Source organism: Ursus maritimus, unplaced genomic scaffold (assembly GCF_017311325.1).
Source record: "Ursus maritimus isolate PB19 unplaced genomic scaffold, ASM1731132v1 scaffold_6, whole genome shotgun sequence".
In the NCBI taxonomy this organism is placed as follows: domain Eukaryota; kingdom Metazoa; phylum Chordata; class Mammalia; order Carnivora; family Ursidae; genus Ursus; species Ursus maritimus.
This window is the reverse complement of record NW_024426774.1, coordinates 55,847,892-55,865,036: the sequence shown is the minus strand read 5'-3', so window position 1 is coordinate 55,865,036 and position 17,145 is coordinate 55,847,892. Positions and strand designations below refer to the sequence as shown.

The following is a 17,145-nucleotide window of genomic DNA, read 5'->3' as shown; positions in this document are numbered from 1 at the left end:
AAGATTTTCATATCATATTAAGATATTAATACCCTATTTTCTTCTTAGACATCTTAGTTTGTATCTACAAACCTGCAAATGAACCTACTTTACCTTCATCTCACCAACTAGATCTCAGAGATCTTTCCAAAACTAACCTTCCTGGGTTGGACTCCATGGCCTCCTGCCTTTTCTGTGAGGGTGCTTCATCAAATACCCTGCCTCTTTCCACATCTTCAACCTCTTCCCTTCTAATAGTTCTTTCTCTCTGCATATATACATGCTCAGTTCTCTCCCATTAAAAACAAACCAAAAAAAAAAAAAAAGATAAAGATAAAACCCAGGGCCTGGACTAGGCTGAGGCAAGGAAAGCCCTCCAGTACAAAATTTAAGGAAGCATTCACTCTCAGGTTATGCAAATGCATCTCTTGCCTCACCTAGTGCGGACTGTGCAAACACACTCTTACCTCCTGCTCTCTCTAGTCAATACCCTATATCTCAAATTCTCAAGTCATATCCACACTGGTAGTCTCCATTTCTTTCTCTTGTACTCACTCCTTAATATATAGTATTGTGTTTTCTGTAACCACCACTTCAAGTCTGAAAGCCCTCCATAAGAGATCCTAAATTGTGAAATCCACAGAAACTTCTCAGTGTGCAAACTGAGCATTACCACTACCAACAACTGACTGACCACCAAAACCTGTGCTTTGATCTCTAATGTATCTCTTAAATGCCTAAATTCCTCTCCATCTTTATTATAACTGCTATTGGGGCCACATGATTTCTCACTTGTATTACTGCAACAGCCTCCAACTGCCTCTTTGCCTCCAGTTTGTCTTATCAACATCCTTAAATTTGTTTTCTACAACTGTTTTCACAGTGAAATGTATAATCATAAATCTGATGTCTGGTTAAAAATATTCTGTGGCTCTGTACTGCTTTTAGAAAAGAAAAATTCCTTAGCATAGCGTACAAGGCTCTTCACGATCTGACTCCCCGACTACTTCTCACTTACTCCCAGTAGAGCCAAAACATATTGAACTCTTGCAGTTCTTTGAACATGCTCTGTTCTTTCTTGATTCTACTGCTTTGCATACACTATTCCTTCTTCCTGGAAGGCCTTTTCCCACATAAATGTTACTCAGCAGCTAGTTTAAAACACAGGCAATCATCAACTCTAGGAAGTTTTCTAAGGCTTAACAAGTTACGAGCGCTACACCATCTTACCACGCTGAATTTAACTGCTTGATATACAGTGCTGCAATTGTTGGTTTATTTATGTAACCCTATCAGGAGCCAAACAGCTTCTTGAGGACAAGTGCTCTTTATTGTTCAACTATTTTTAAGCAAAAAGCAAAATATTCAACTATTTTTAAGCAACAAGCAAAATACCAAGCACCAAGACAAGTATTTGTTGAAATGAAGGATAACACTACAATGAGACCCATGGTTTTCTCTTAAAAGCTTTTGGAAAAGATTATGATCACAGGCTATACAAATTTCACTAAAAATAAAAATTATAGGTAGAACAGCCACCAAGGTCCCCAAATTAAGATTTTGTTTGTCAATATTTATGCTATGCTACAAATATCATGCATTTAGCTACATATTGTCTACAAATAGCACATATTCATACCATGAGTATGTAAGAGAGTCCTGTCAAAGGTATCTTTAGGAGGACAAATATTCTTGCATCTCTCATGAATCTTCTCTCTCTATAAAAAGACAAATAGCAAAATCAATGCTATGTAGCAATACGAATACTCAGAGTATCGAAATGTTTCACAAAAGAATATACCAGTTAGTTCTACAATTTTTAATGTGAAATCACTACCCTCTTGATCTTAAACACAAGTAAGTATGCAACACAAGCTCTATGAACACCTATATGCTTATACTAATCCCATTTTATATAATTATAGTAAAAAGGAATGAAGTGGGAAGGCAAATAAAAAATTCTTATTTATATAACAAAAATCAACTGAAAATAATTTTTTAAAACAAGCAAGAAAACGTGACAACCTATATACCTAAGTTAGAAAGACAAGTTATTAGTTGACACTGAGTAAAGGAAGGAAGGAAGGAGAGACAGACAGAGAGAGAAAGAAAAGAAAAAAAACCCTACCCTGATTTCAGATTAGATGATCACTAGCAACAATTTTATCTTTTCAGAGATACCATAAAAAGGACACATGGGAAAGTGGAGTATGGAAAGGAAAAAACACTGAGCTAGTAGTGTTCAGACTTCTGACAGCAATTGTGGCAAAAACTATAGGACTGTCTTCCAACATGGTGTACCATTTGCAGCCATACCCACAATGAATAAGAGTTCCTATCAGTCCACATTCTTGCCAACATTTGGTGCTGTTTTGAATTTTTGCAATTCTGATATATATGCAGCAGCATCTCATTGTTGTTTTAATTTGCAATTCCCTAATGACATGTGTTAAGCATCTTTTCATATGCTTATTTGCCATCTATATGTCTTCTTTCATGAGATGCCTGTTCAGATCTTTTGCACATTTTTTTTATTATGGCAAAATACAGATAACATAAAACTTACCGCTTAAGACTATTAGTGATGTTAACTATCTTTCCATATACTTATTGGTCATTTGTACGTCTTTGGGAAAGTGTTCATTCAAGTCCTTTTCCCATTTTTTAGTTGCGTTGTTTTTATTGTTGAGTTTTAAAAGTTATTTGTGTATTTTGGATACCAATCCTTTATCATACATGTGTTTTGCAAATATTTTCTCCCAGTGTCTAGCCTGTATACATTCTTTTAGTAGTGTCTTTCACAGAGTAGAAGTTTTTAATTTGAACGAAGTCCAACTTGTCAATTTTTTGTTTCATGGATTGTGCTTTTGATGCCATTATCTAAAAAATCATCACCAAACTCAAAGTTATATATTTTCTCCTATGCGATCTTCTAGTTTTACAGTTCTGGATTTCACATTTAGATTTTTACAGTTCTGGATTTCACATTTAGATTTACAATCCATTTTGTGCTAATTTCTGTGAAAGGTATGGGTAGTCTGTGTCTAGATTCTTTTTTCCTCTTTCTTTCTTTCCATTCTTTCTTCCTTTTTTGGCAGGTAGATATCTAGTTGTTTCAGCACCATTTACTCAAAAGACTACTGAATTACCTTTGTACCTCTGTCAACAATCAGTTCACTGTATTTGTGTGGGTCTATTTCTGAGCTCTCTATTTTGTTGCTTTGATCTGTATGTTATCTATTCTTTCACCAATACCACACTGTCTATATTACTGTAACTTCACGGTAAGTCTTAAAGTCAATTAGTGTCAGTCTTGCAACTTTGTTCTTCAATACTTTTTTGGCTATTCTCTTTTTCTTTTCTATATAAACTTTGGAATCAGTTTCTTGGTATCTACAAAACAAATTGCTGGAATTTTAACTGGGATTGTATTGAATCTAAAGACCAAGCTGGAAAGAACAGAAATGTTGACAATACTGAGACTTCCTACCTATGTAAATGGACTCTCTCTCCGTTTATTTAGATCTTCACCAATTCCTTTCATCAGTTTTGTAGTTATCCTCATACAGATCTTGCACATATTTTGTTAGTTTTATACCTAAGTATTTCATTTTCTTTGGTGGTAATGTAAACGGTGCTGTGTTAATTTCAAATTCTAATTGTACATCACTAGCATAGAAGAAAGCAATTCACTTTCATAATATTCATCTCGTGTCCTGCAATCTTGCTATAATCGCTCATTAGTTCCAGGAGTTTCTTCTCTGATTCTTCGGGATTTTCTACATAGACAATCATGATATCTGTGAATAAAGACAGTTTTATTTCTTCCTTCCCAGTGTATATACCTTTTATTTCCTTTTCTTGTCTCATTGCACAGTTAGGGTTTCCAATGTGATGTTCAAAAGGAGTAGTGAGAAGGGACATCCTTATTTTGTTCCTGATCTTAGTGGGAAAGCATCTAGTTTCTCACAGTTGTAGGGTTTTTGCAGATGTTCTTTATCAAGGTGCACTTGCCCTATATTCCTAGTTTGTGGAGAGTTTTTATCATGAATGGGTACTGAGTTATGAATGAGTACTGATATGAACATATGATTTTTCTTCTTTAGCCTGTTAATGCATGGATTACACAAATTGCTTTTTCAATACTGGATCAGCCTTGCATATCTGGAATAAAGCCCACTTAATTATGGTATAGAATTCTTTTCATACATTATTGGGTTTGATTTTCCAATATTTTGTTAAGGATTTTTGCATCCATGTTCATGAGAGATAGTCTGTAGTTTTCCTTTTTCATAATGTCTTTGTCTAATTTCAATATTAAGTTAATGCTACCTAAGAATAAGTTAGAAAGTATCCTCTTTGCTTCTATTTTCTGGAATAGATCATAAAGAACTGGTATAACTTCTTGCCTAAATGATTGGTATAATTCACCAGTGAACTCATATGGCCCCGGTATTTCCTATTTTGAAAAGTTATTATTGATTCAATTTCTTTAATAAGTATAGCTTTATTCAGAGTGTCTATTTTCTATGTGTAAATTTTGGAAGACTGTGTCTTCCAAGGAATTGATCTTTTTTCTTCTAGGTTACAGAATTTGTGAGCTTAGAGTTGTTCATAATATTATCTTTTTAATGTCCATGAGATCATTAGTGATGTGCCCTCTTTCATTTCTAACATTAGTAATTTAGGCCTTCTTTCTTCCTTAATTGACCTTGTTAGATAGTTACCAATTTTATTGATCTTCTCAAACAAGATCTGAAGATCTCAATTTCACTGATTTCCGGTCTAATTTTTATTACTTCTTTTCTTCTGTTTTTTTGTTTTGTTTTGTATAGGTGACACACAATTTTACATTAGTTTCAGGTACACAACACAGTGATTGATTCACCTTCTACTTCGGATTTAATCTTTTTCTGGTCTCCTGTGCTGAAAGCTTAGATTATTAATTTTAGATTTTATTCTTTCCTAATATATGCATTCAATGTTATTAAACCTCCCTCTAAGCAATACTTTCACTAACCCACACATTCCATAAGTTTCTATCAACATTTCCTTAAGCTCACTGATTCTTTCCTCTGCCATTTCAAGTCTATTGATGAATCCATCAAAAACATTCTTCATTTGTTAGTGCTTATTTCTAGCATTTCCTTCTGATTCTTTCTTACAGTTTCCATCTCTCTGCTTACATTACCCATCTATTCTTAAATGTTGTCTACCTTTTCCATTGGAGCCCTTAGCATATTAACCATAGTTATTTTAAATTCCCAGTCTGATAATTCCAAAATTGTTGCCAGTCTCATTCTAGGACTTACTCTCTTTAAACTGTGGGGGTTTTTTCTCGTTTTTAGTATTTACTGTAATTTTTCTTGTTGCACGCCAGATATGATGTACTGGATAAAAGGAACTGAGGTAAACAGGTATTTAGTGTAGGTTTTATATTTATCTGGTTAGGAATTAGACTATATTTACTATTTGCTGTAGCTGTAGGTGTTAGAGGCTAAAATTTCCTCTGGTGTCCTTGTTTTTGTCTACCTTGCTGTCTTTACAGTCTTCTTAAATAAAGTCTGAGACATGCAGTTCTTTCAGTTGTATTCCCTTACTATTATACAGATGCCCTATTGATATGGTGGTAAAATGTGGGAGGAGGGGAAGCATTCCATAGACCTGTGATTAGGTTGTTGTCTTTTAGTGAGTTTGTGCCCCTGCACTGTGACCTTCAAAAAGCTTCTAAGTTGTTGATTTACAGTTTGTTCAGTTTTTTCTTTTGAGAACAGGAGTAGAAGCTTTCAAGTTCCCTACATACTAAACCAGAAATATTTTTAACTTTTTAAGAAACCGCTAAACTGTTTTCCAAAAGGGCTGTACCGCTTTAAATTCCCACCAACAGTTTATGCGAGTTCTAGTTACTCCACCAGGGCTGACAACAGGGTAAGGCAAGCAAGCAGCCTAGGGTACAATATTTAAGGAGGCACCTACTCTTAGACTCTGGCGCCTTTCACATTTTACACCTTAGGCACCTCACTGGCCTCATCGTGGTAGTGGCCCTGTCCTTCACATCATTATCAACACATGAAAGAGTATGTGTGGACATGGTATTGTTTTTTCCTTAAATATTTGGTAGAAATCAATAGTGAAGCCACGTGGACCTGAGTTTTCTTCTTGGAAAGCTATTTAACATCAATCTCTTTAACTATAAGGCTACTCAAGTTATCTCTTTCTTCCTAAAAGAAATTTGGTAATTTGTGTCATTCAAGGAATTCATCAGTTCATCTAACTTGAATTTATTGGCATAAAGTTGTTCATAATATTTCACTATTAGTCTTTTAATTTCTGTAGAATCTGTAGTGATGTCATTACTCTCATTCTTGTTACTGGTGATTATGTTTTTTTTTTTTTCTTCCTGAATCAGTATTGCTAGAGACTTGTCAATTTTATTGATCTTCTCAAAGAATCAGATTTAGGTTTCACTGATTTTTCTCTGTTTCTCTATTTTCTATTTCACTGATTTTGACTTTGTTGTTTCTTTCTTTCTTCTGCTTATTTTGGTTTAAGTTTGTTCTTTTTGTAGCTTTTTAAAGGTAAAAGTTGAGGACACTGACTTGAGACTACTCTTCATTTCTAATATATGCATCTATTGCTATAAATTATTCCCTAACTACTGCTTGAGCAGCATGCCACAAATCCCAATATGTTGTGTTTTCATTTCCATTTAGTTCAAACGTGGGGGTAGGGACACCAATACCCCACAATCGAAAATTCAAGTATAACTTTTGATTCCCCAAACACTTAACTACTAAAAGCCCACTGTGGTCTGGAAGCCTTAACAGTAACATAAACAGTCAATTAACACATATTTTGTATATTATACATATTACATACTATATTCTTAAAGTAAGCTAGAGAAAAGAAAATATTATTAAGGAAGAAAAAGTACATTTGCAGTACTGTAACTATATTTATTGAAAAAAATCTGTATATAAGTAGATCTGTGTGGTTCGAACCCATGTTGTTCAAGGGTCAACGTTTCTAATTTCCTTTTCTTCTCTCTCTTTTTTTTTTTTTTTTTTTTAAGTAGGCTCCGTGCCCAGCATAGAGCCCAATTCGGGGCTTGAACTCATGACCCTGAGATCAAGACCTGAGCTGAGATTAAGAGTCAGACACTTAACCAACTGAGCCATCCAGATGCCTCTCCTTTTCCTCTTTGACCCACATTTAATTAGAAGTGCAATTTTTGGTTTCCAAATATTTGTGAATTTCCCACATACTTTTCTGTTAATAATTTCTAATTTAATTCTATTGTGGTCAGAAAATATGCTTTGTATGACTTGAAGCCTTTTAAATGTATTAACATTTGTTTTATTGCCCAGAATGTGGTTTATCTTGATAAATGTTCCACAAACACTTCAGGAAAAAAATGTATTCTTCTATGTTGGGTGGAATGTTCTTTCAATGTGTTCTTTCAAGTTAAGTCAGGTTAATTGACAGTGCTGTGTCTACCATATACTCACTGGTGTTCTATTTGCTTGTTCTATTGTTTATTGAGAGACAAGTATTGAAATCTCCAACCACAATTGTGAATTCATCTATTTCCCCCATAAAGTTCCCAGTTTTTGCTCCATGCATTATGAAGCACTGTTTTTACAGACATAAATGTTTAGAAACACTATATCTTGATTCACTTAACACTTTTATCATTATAAAATAACCTTCTTTAGTAACAGTTTTTGCTCTGAAATCTACTTTGGTTGATATTATTATAGTCATTCCAGCTTTCTTTACTGGTGTTAGCCTGGTATATCTTTTTCTACCCTTTTACTTTTAAGTGTTTTGTGTCTCTGTATTTAAAGTGTATTTCTTATAGGTAGCATACAGCTGGGTCTTGCTTTCTCATCCAATTCTCACAATCTCTGCCTTGTAATTGGGGGTGCTTAAACATTTACATTTAATGTACTGATAGGTTTGGTTTAAGTCTATCATCCAAATGTTTATTTTTCCGGTCTCATCTATCCTTTGATCCTTTTTTACCCTTTTTCTACCTTTGTTTAGATTGAGATTTTTTTTTTTTACTTCATGTTATCTCTTCTATTGGCTTTTTAGCTATAATTCTTTGTTATTTTAGTGGTTGCTTTAGGGTTTAAAGCAACCTTGCTAGAAATATAAGCTTTGTAATGGAGGGAATTGGTATATGCTCTATTCCTAGTGTTTAGAACAGTTCCTCGTGTTCAATAAATATTTGATCAATAAATGGACAAATGAAAAAGCCAAATTGTAGTTTATGAAGCATGAGATTAGAAACTAACAAAAAGAAAGCATATTAAAGCTCATCTACTTAACAACATCCAGAAAGTTAGATATGATTACTGAAAACAGAACACAAAAACTCTAGACAGCACACAATTATATAAAAATAATATCTATAGGTTCTGTATAAAAATATTAGGTAGTACTAAAAATGAACCAAATACTGCATAGTATCAATGTCAATAATATAACCATATTTAGACTATTTCCAAATCATGAAAATAACAAAGTAATCAAGTGAAACAAAGTTAACTAAATGCAAATCAGGTTTGCTAATGAAAAAAGTATAAAAAGGGAGATTATAAAAACACAAATAATTATCCCCTATACAAACTTCCAGATGTAATATAAAGCATGGTCACTGTAATTAATAATACTGTATTGAATATTTGAAAGTTGCAAGAAGAGATTTTAAAAATCCTCATCAGAGGAAGAAAAAAATTTTTTTAAGTATGTATGGTGACGGATGTTAACTAGCCTTATTATGGCGATCATTTTGCAATATATGTAACTATCAAATCATTATGTTGTACACCTGAAATTATTACGTTGTATGTCAATTATACGTCAGTAAAGAAAAAAACTTTAATAACCCCTTTAAAAATGAGTTTTTTAAAGACTAAAATGGTAACCAAAATTACATTAATACTCACTAAAAATGAATAACAAGCCTTCTTAAACTAAGCAATACATTCAGTTCTTGCTCAGAACTGAGTTTAGAATAACATATTATGTCTAAAGATATTAAGACCATCTGCTAGAGCTAGCATGCTCTATTAAATTTTCTGTGATAAATGAAAGACACAGAAAGAGTTCTACTCTACTCATTCCTTAAACCTCACAAATCATCTGGGGTTTATTGGCCTAACTGAAGAATTTTCTCCTTGGTAGGTAGGGTGGATTTCACGATGAATCTTAGCACTATTAGTAAAGTATAATTCTGAAAAATCACTACAGAAAGAGAAATATATTTACATATATCTAAGCAACGAATTAAATACAAACCAGGACAGTAGAATATATATAGACAGAAAAGAATACTACAGACTCATCAAAGATTATTGGTCAAAAATCTACAATAAATCAAACTAAAGATCTTTCTATTCCTTTTGACTAGGTATTACCTGAGAGATTTCCTGTTGATAAACTGTAAAATGTTCCTTGCTGATCTGTGGGAGGTAGAATGAAGGTATGACTTCAGTGTCCACAAAGTCCAATCCCCATGTTTTTGTGAAGAAGTCAGATTCTCTTTTTGCTAATCTAGGATCATTTAATGCTGCTGGAAGGTTTACTTTGGAATGATATATAGTCCATCTATGTTGATCTGTAACTAGAGATGGGGCAACACATAAACTATTTGAATCACCTGCAAAAAGTAAACAAGAGAACTCTGTAAACTAAGTTCTATATTTCAAAGTACATCCTAGAAAAATAAAAATGCTTAGTTTCTACTCTATACAAAGAGTAGAAACTCTTCTGTAACAAACGTTTTAATGAAAATCAATCTGATTAATAACCTTCAGCTTTCAGCATCAATTGCTAAGGGAAAAAAACATATAAAATAAAGAATATGCAAAATTTGAAAGTTATAAGTTGCAGGCTGGGGTGGATGGTAAAGAAAGTCTTTCATTAATTCCTTTCCTTAATGTACAATTTCTCTTTCCTTTTTCAACACCAAATTCTTCTTCCTTTCTCTTATATATGTTCTATCCTTTAATACTCCAGATTTTTCACAGATACACCTTTTTTCTATTGTATTAGAACCTGGCGTGTTCTAATACCCTTTGTTTGGCTTATAAATAGATGACTAAAATGCTGCTGTGGCACTAACCATAGAGGAAATAAAAACATATAGTCAATTCTTGTTATTCATCGTAATTTTGTTCTATAAAGTCACCGTAACAATTAGCAAATACTGAACCTTTGCTCCTAGGGGGAATACAGGGTTAGGTACCTTCAAGCCCCTGGTTACAACATTTTCATCAACCAACCAATACATAATCTTAGTTTGTGTGTGTTTCTACTTGAAAACACCTTATTTAATATATATCGTTCATTCATTAACATTGAACTCATGGTTCACACCACTATAACTCATAACTCATACATGAGTGAATTTTCTTCATAAGGCACATACATTGCAGTCTTTTGGTACTTAGAAACACTAGAAAGCCCTTCAGCACTACATTTGGGAGACATTTTAAACAGCAAAATCACCAACAAAAATCTCAAAAATGCAAAAAATGTGACGCTAAATAGACCACAGAAAGGACACTAGTTTAGAGCATGAGACCTAAAACAAGAAGGAAGAGTGTTGTCTTGTTCAGCCTTCGCTAGGGACATGTGCATCAGGCAATTTAAGTTTTTCATTCCTCTGCATATAGCTACAAATGACCACAAAAGTACCATAAGTATTGATTATGGAGTTACAAGTTTTAGGGAGTAGGCAAATTTGCAAACATGGAATTCACAAATAATGAGGCTTCACTATACTGTGTCTAACTAAAAAGCTTTAAATCTGTAGCTTCATTTTCAAAACTTTTATTTTCAGTTTAGCAAGTAACTTCTTCTATGGAAATGCATGAAAAGAACTATATTCCAATTTTCCAATCAACTTACTTCCAAATTACCTCTTTAGTTTAACACTATAAAATGTACTCTTTTAGACACACCCTTGAACAATGGAAGGGTTAGGGACACAGACCATCCCCTCCCTGTGAAGTCAAAAATCCACATATAACTTCAACTATCCCCAAACGTTACGGGGAGATAGCCTATTGTTGACTAGAAGCCTGTCCAATAACATCAACAGTTAACAAGCCCTTCCAATTAACACATATTCTGTATGTTATATATATTATATACTGCATTCTTACAAGAAAGTAAGATAGAGGGGGAAAAATGTTACTAAGAAAACCACAAGGAAGAGAAAATACATTTACAGTACTGTATTTATCCCCCCCGCCAAAAAAAAAGGCTGCATGTAAGTGGACCCATGCAGTTCAAATCCATGGTGTTCAAGGGTCAAATGTATATGGAATCTGACTACTCATTTAAAGATAATACAAATACTCAGTAAAAATCCTTAACAACAACAACAACAAAGGCATTACCTGTGGGTTCCTTAGGACATACATCTGGCAGTGACTGCACAGGTCGAATGTGTTTTGTTGGATCTACCTCTTTTTTAAAGAAAACATCACTGCTGCTTCCTTGAGGCACTGGTGAAGAACTGTGGCTTGAAGCCATTGCATAAAATCACCACTCAACTGAAAACAAGTAACAGGTAATAAGACACTTAACACAAATCAAAATTCATCTATAAATATTATGAATACCTCAAACTTTCTTTGAAAAAGACACCTAATCCAAAATCCCTCAAGGTGTAAGTACACAATTTGAATACTCACTATTAACTGTTAAGAGTTACTCACAAAAGTTTACTAATAAAGTTATGTGTCCTCCTTTGAAAAGTATTCTCCCCGAAGTGAAATATCCTTAGTCTTTTATCCAAAGTGGAAAATAGATACCAAAGCTGTAACCAATATATATTAAAGATGAAAATATCCATTCATTCAACAAGTATACAGTAATTATGCATTATAGCAAAATGGATAAGTGAATGGGTTTTTGAAGTCTGACTGACTGGGTTCTTCACTTACTTACCAGCAGTATAATCTTAAGGAAATTTACTTAACCTTTGTGTGCCTTACCTCATCTGTAAAAATGAAGAGATCCCATTTCATAAACATTTTGTAAGATTAAAAGGAATGAATATATGTAAAGCATTTAAAACAATGCTCATCTCAAAGTTAGTGTTCATAAATTCATAATTATCATTATGATTATTATTACTATGTGGACTGTCACTATATTAAATGATTATAAAAGAAGTATGATTCTTCAAGGTGCCTACAATTATATTAAGTAATCAAAACAATCAAAACACTAAGGAAAACACAAGTTAACCTATGTCTACATTTTTTAGTAAATCCTAAAAGAATTTGTGGGGCAAAACAACATAATACAGGCTACGCTGTCAGGCAAAACTTTACAAATGAAGGAGTACATAACCTGGATACTGAAGAACATGTATTATTTTATTATTGGAGGGTAGATAATATTATACTGCAGAGTATATCTACCAAATAGCAGGTATTCAATAAACATTTTTCAACAAAGGAATAAATAAATAAACAGAAGTTCGTAACTGAAAGGGAACTTAGTCTAAGTGCAAGGCCCTGAAAGACTAGGTGGCTTACATGTGTTTTAACAAATTTAAAAAAAAACAAAAACAAAAAACAAGCCTAGTAAGGGAATCTGGTGAATATAATAAGAGTAAGAAATAAAGAGCAGAGCCATAACGGTAAGAATGGTGACAAAAAGTTCATCCACTCTAACACCCCTCTAGTTTAGCAGAAAGCTGAAACTTACATTTCCCAGACTTCTTTGAGTATCTTTCACAGTCTTCCTAACGCAAAGGAAACACATCCAATTACACCACTCACTGAGACTAAGAAAATGCACAAAGATAAATAACTTCCTCAAGGTCCCTAAACAGAAAGCAAACAATAGCATACAAAAAGGTTTAGGGACATGGAATAATCGTAAGAAGATGTGGAAACCAACATGGCTAGAATAAAATGTTTGCATTGGGAAGTACTGACAAATCATATTTTATTTACATACACACACACACACACACACACACACACACACACACACACAGAGTATGGCCAGACGAATTAGTCAAGGCTTTGGTTTGCAAGGCATCACTGGCCTGTTGCATTTACATCCATTCCTGTTAAATGTATGGTTGTCTCTGTATAAAAGCATCATATATTTGAAAGAGAAAAAATATCTAAAGGATAGGAAATATTGTATAATACATAATCCTGCATATTAAATGTTTAGTAAGGACAATTCTAAATTTAACACTAAATCTATTAAACTTTTTTATTAGTTTCATCAAATAAAAGGGCTAAACTAAAACATTTTGACATTTTATTTTTTTGTTTATTTATTTATTTTTAAAGATTTTATTTATTCATTCGACAGAGAGAGACAGCCAGCGAGAGAGGGAACACAAGCAGGGGGAGTGGGAGAGGAAGAAGCAGGCTCCCAGTGGAGGAGCCTGACATGGGGCTCGATCCCGGAACGCCAGGATCACGCCCTGGGCCGAAGGCAGATGCTTAACGACTGAGCCACCCAGGCGCCCCATGGCTCCATTTTGACATTTTAAAGAGGGAGGCTACAAATACGTGGAAAATCTATTTATGTTGAATGCCCATTGCTTGATGTCAGATAAACTAAATATTGATTCCAACAACAGTATGCTACTATTTCAATTTATTCTATATCAATGATGATATAAAATAAATGTCATCACCTATGAAGCATTCTCACCAAAGATGCTTAACCCAAGCATTCTAACCCAAGCTTAACTCAACCCTTCTAATTAAGCCTCTAGACTGGGGTTAAGCTTTTCTATCCTGTGGATTCTTTGGCAATCTGGTGAAGTCTACGGACCCCTTCCCAGAATAATGTTTATAATGTATAAAATACATTAGAGGTTACAATGGACAACTATACTGAGATAAACTTTTTAAAATGCAATATAGTAATTTTTTGCTTCTCAATTAATGCAAATCTATCTTAATTTCTAAGCAATAAATGAGCATAAATATTTCAAGGTACCTGCAACAAAATGTGACATGAAAATATTTGAAATTTCTACTGGTGACAAAGTCACAGGTAGTATACCCCAGTGAAGGATTACCTACATTCATAATTAAAGGAAAGGATAAAATCCAATTAAAGCAGGGTTTTTCCACCATGGCACCACTGACATTTTGAGCTGAATAATTCTTTGTTATTGGGTGTTCTCCCCCTACACATTGTAGGATCTTTAGATGTATCCCTGGCCTCTATCCACTTGATGCCAATAGCACCCTCCCCTCCTGCCCCCCACATAGTTATGACAACAAAAAATGTGTCCAGACAAAGCCAAACATGCTGGGGTGGGGGAAAAGAGGGGAGAGGACAAAATCAGCCCAGGTGAGAACCACCAAGTTAAAATAAAGATGATCATCTGATAAATGAACATATGGACTGATTGAAGGTGCTAGTAACAATTCTTAAAATAAGTATTAATAAAGGTTCATCTCTTTTTTTCCTTAGATAAAATAAAAGAGTAATCTTTAAGCTGGGTGAAATCTTACAAAGGACTTTGGCCTTGATCCACAAGACTGGTGAATCATTATAGACTTTACTCCATCACTCTTAGAGATTATCAGTACAGAGGGTCAAGTACAGAACCTAAGAGGACCTGAACGTTTCCGAAGAAAGAAATGAAAAAAAAGATAAAGGGTTACCTGGGTGGCTCAGTCAGTTAAGCATCTGACCCTTGATTTTGGCTTAGGTCATGATCTCGGGGTCAGGCTTTGCTTCTCTCCTTCTCCCTCTGCCCCACCACCACCACCACCACCCCACGCACGAGCATGCACGTTTTCGCTCTCTCAAATAAATAAATAAATAAATAAATCCTTAAAAAGGAGGGGCGGGGCACCTGGGTGGCTCAGTCAGTTAGGTATCTGTTGATTTTGGGTGGGGTTGTGGTCTCAGGGTTGTGGGATCAAGACCCATGTTGGGCTCCATGCTCGTGCACAGAGTCAGCTTAGGATTCTCTCTCTCCCTTTGCCTCTGCCCCTCCTCCTGCTCATACTCTTTTGCTCTCTCTAAAAATAAATTAATACAATCTTTAAAAAAAAAAAAAGAAAGAAAGAAAGAAAGAAAGAAAGATATAAAAAAAAGCTTGCGATAAAGAAGGAACATCCAAGAAGGTGAGAGAAATACCAATTCAGAATTCACAAAAGGGGAAAAAAAAACAACAACCCATCATTTGGCAATTAGACAGTGACCAGTCACATCAGAAACAATGTTAAGTCCAACAGTGGGGGGTGGATGCCAGACTCCAAAAACTGGAGTGGAACCCACAACTATATGGTCAACTAATCTTTGAGAAAGCAAGAAAGAATATTCGATGGAAAAAAGGCAGTCTCTTTAATAAATGGTGTTGGAAAAAGTGGACAGCAACATGCAGAAGTATGAAACTGGACCACTTTCTTGCACCACACACAAAAATAAATTCAAAATGAAAGACCTAAACGTGAGATAGGAATCCATCAAAATCCTAGAGGAGAACACAGGCAGCAACCTCTGTGACCTGAGCCACAGCAACTTCTTGCTAGACACATCTTTAATGGCCAGGCAAACAAAAGCAAAAATGAACTACTGGGACTTCATCAAGATAAAAGGAAAGGAGAGGAACAGCAAAGGAAACAGTCAACAAAACTAAAAGTCAACCTACTGAATTGAAGAAGATATTTGTAAATGTCTTATTAAAGGGCTACTATCCAAAATCTATAAAGAACATATCAAACTGAACACCCTAAAAATAAAGAATACAGTTAAGAAATGGGCAGAAGACATGAACAACATTTCACTATACTGCCTCTCATCCATTTTTGGCACCCAGTGCTTTCTTCTCTTCTTTTACTCCTTACTGATTCAATAACAATTATTTACACTAACAAATATTTATGTCATCTTATATTAAAAATAAGTAATAGCAATAATAATCATCTGTGATAAGATTTTTTTTTTATGACTTGACTTTAAGTTTTTTGAATTTATTTAAATAATCTCTACACCCAATGTGAGGCTCGAATTCACAACCCTTGACAAGTAAGACTTGATTTTTTAGGGCAGTTTTAGGTTCAAAGAATTTTATAGAACTTGGGACTGCTAGAAAACTACTCCTTAAGGAAACATATACATTTTCATCAGTATAATTTACTATATTTTTCTTAGCAAAGGAGTAATTCTTGAGCTGCAACTTAGAATAAATAAGCTACTATGGGCCATTATTTTAACACTTTCAAAAGGAAATGTGTTCTGAATTCTAAGAAATTGATGAACTTATTTTTTTAAAGATTTTATTTATTTATATGAAAGAGAGCACACACAGGAGCAGGGGGAGGGGTAGAGGGAGAGGGAGAGGGAGAAGCAGACTCCCTACTGAGCATGGGGCCCACAGAGGGCCCATGTGATGGGGGGGGGGCACCAACATGGGGCTGGACCCAGGACCCAGAGATCATGACCTGAGCTGAAGTCAGACGCTTAACTGAGCCACCCAGACACCCCAAAGTAATTAATGAACTTTTATAACATATATGTTTGTAATTTGAGAAGATATAAAGTGGGAAAATTTTTTTACACTGGAGCCGGACAGAGGTAGCAGTTTGTGATACAATTTTGGATTTGAGTTTAGTAAAAAAGAAAAAAATCAATACTCAATGCTTTTTTAAAAAGCAACAAAAAATGGCAAACTTGATTTATTGATACATGCAAAAAAAAAACAAAACTGTACTGTAATATCTTACCAAAGATCAATTTGACAGAAATCAGTACAGACTATTTTTTAAATCTCAAATACCTCACATTCTAAAAAGTACTTTCCACAACATTTTTGGAATTTTAAGAGCCAATTTCTGGTAAATGTTATAGATAGGTTTCTTTGATACAACCTAGACACAAATAACAATATACTTCTACACTATTTAAGATTCATCACCTGACAAAATACAGTTTAATCATAACTTTTTAAAGTACTTAAATTTTTTTTAATTATCACAGAGATCTCAATAATAAAGCTAAAATTTAAACATAAATATCTGGGCTTTCAAGAAATACTAACAAATTCAGGCTGCCACATAAGTTAGTACATGTCTACTCATTTTGGGTATTAAAGGAGCATGGAAGAAGCTAACATGAATCCAGAAAATAAGAAAAAAGTCAAATCCA

General features: G+C 34.2%; 1 protein-coding gene across 7 annotated transcripts in view; it reads right to left on the bottom strand.

Moving 5' to 3' along the window:
• VPS54 (VPS54 subunit of GARP complex) overlaps positions 1–17,145 on the bottom strand; it is a 136,079-nt gene that overhangs the window by 110,311 nt on the left and 8,623 nt on the right. For 6 of the 7 annotated variants that reach the window (XR_005832955.1, XR_005832957.1, XM_040623418.1 and 3 more), the window contains exons 2-4: positions 11,394–11,549; positions 9,405–9,646; positions 1,619–1,697 (exon numbers count right to left, since the gene is read on the bottom strand). Coding sequence is in view for 5 of the 7 variants with exons in the window: in XM_040623418.1 (XP_040479352.1) it covers positions 1,619–1,697; positions 9,405–9,646; positions 11,394–11,529 (457 nt within the window). In the remaining 2 variants the exon portion in view is untranslated. The remainder of the gene's footprint in view (positions 1–1,618; positions 1,698–9,404; positions 9,647–11,393; positions 11,550–17,145) is intronic. The other variant, XM_040623417.1, reaches the window with a different exon arrangement.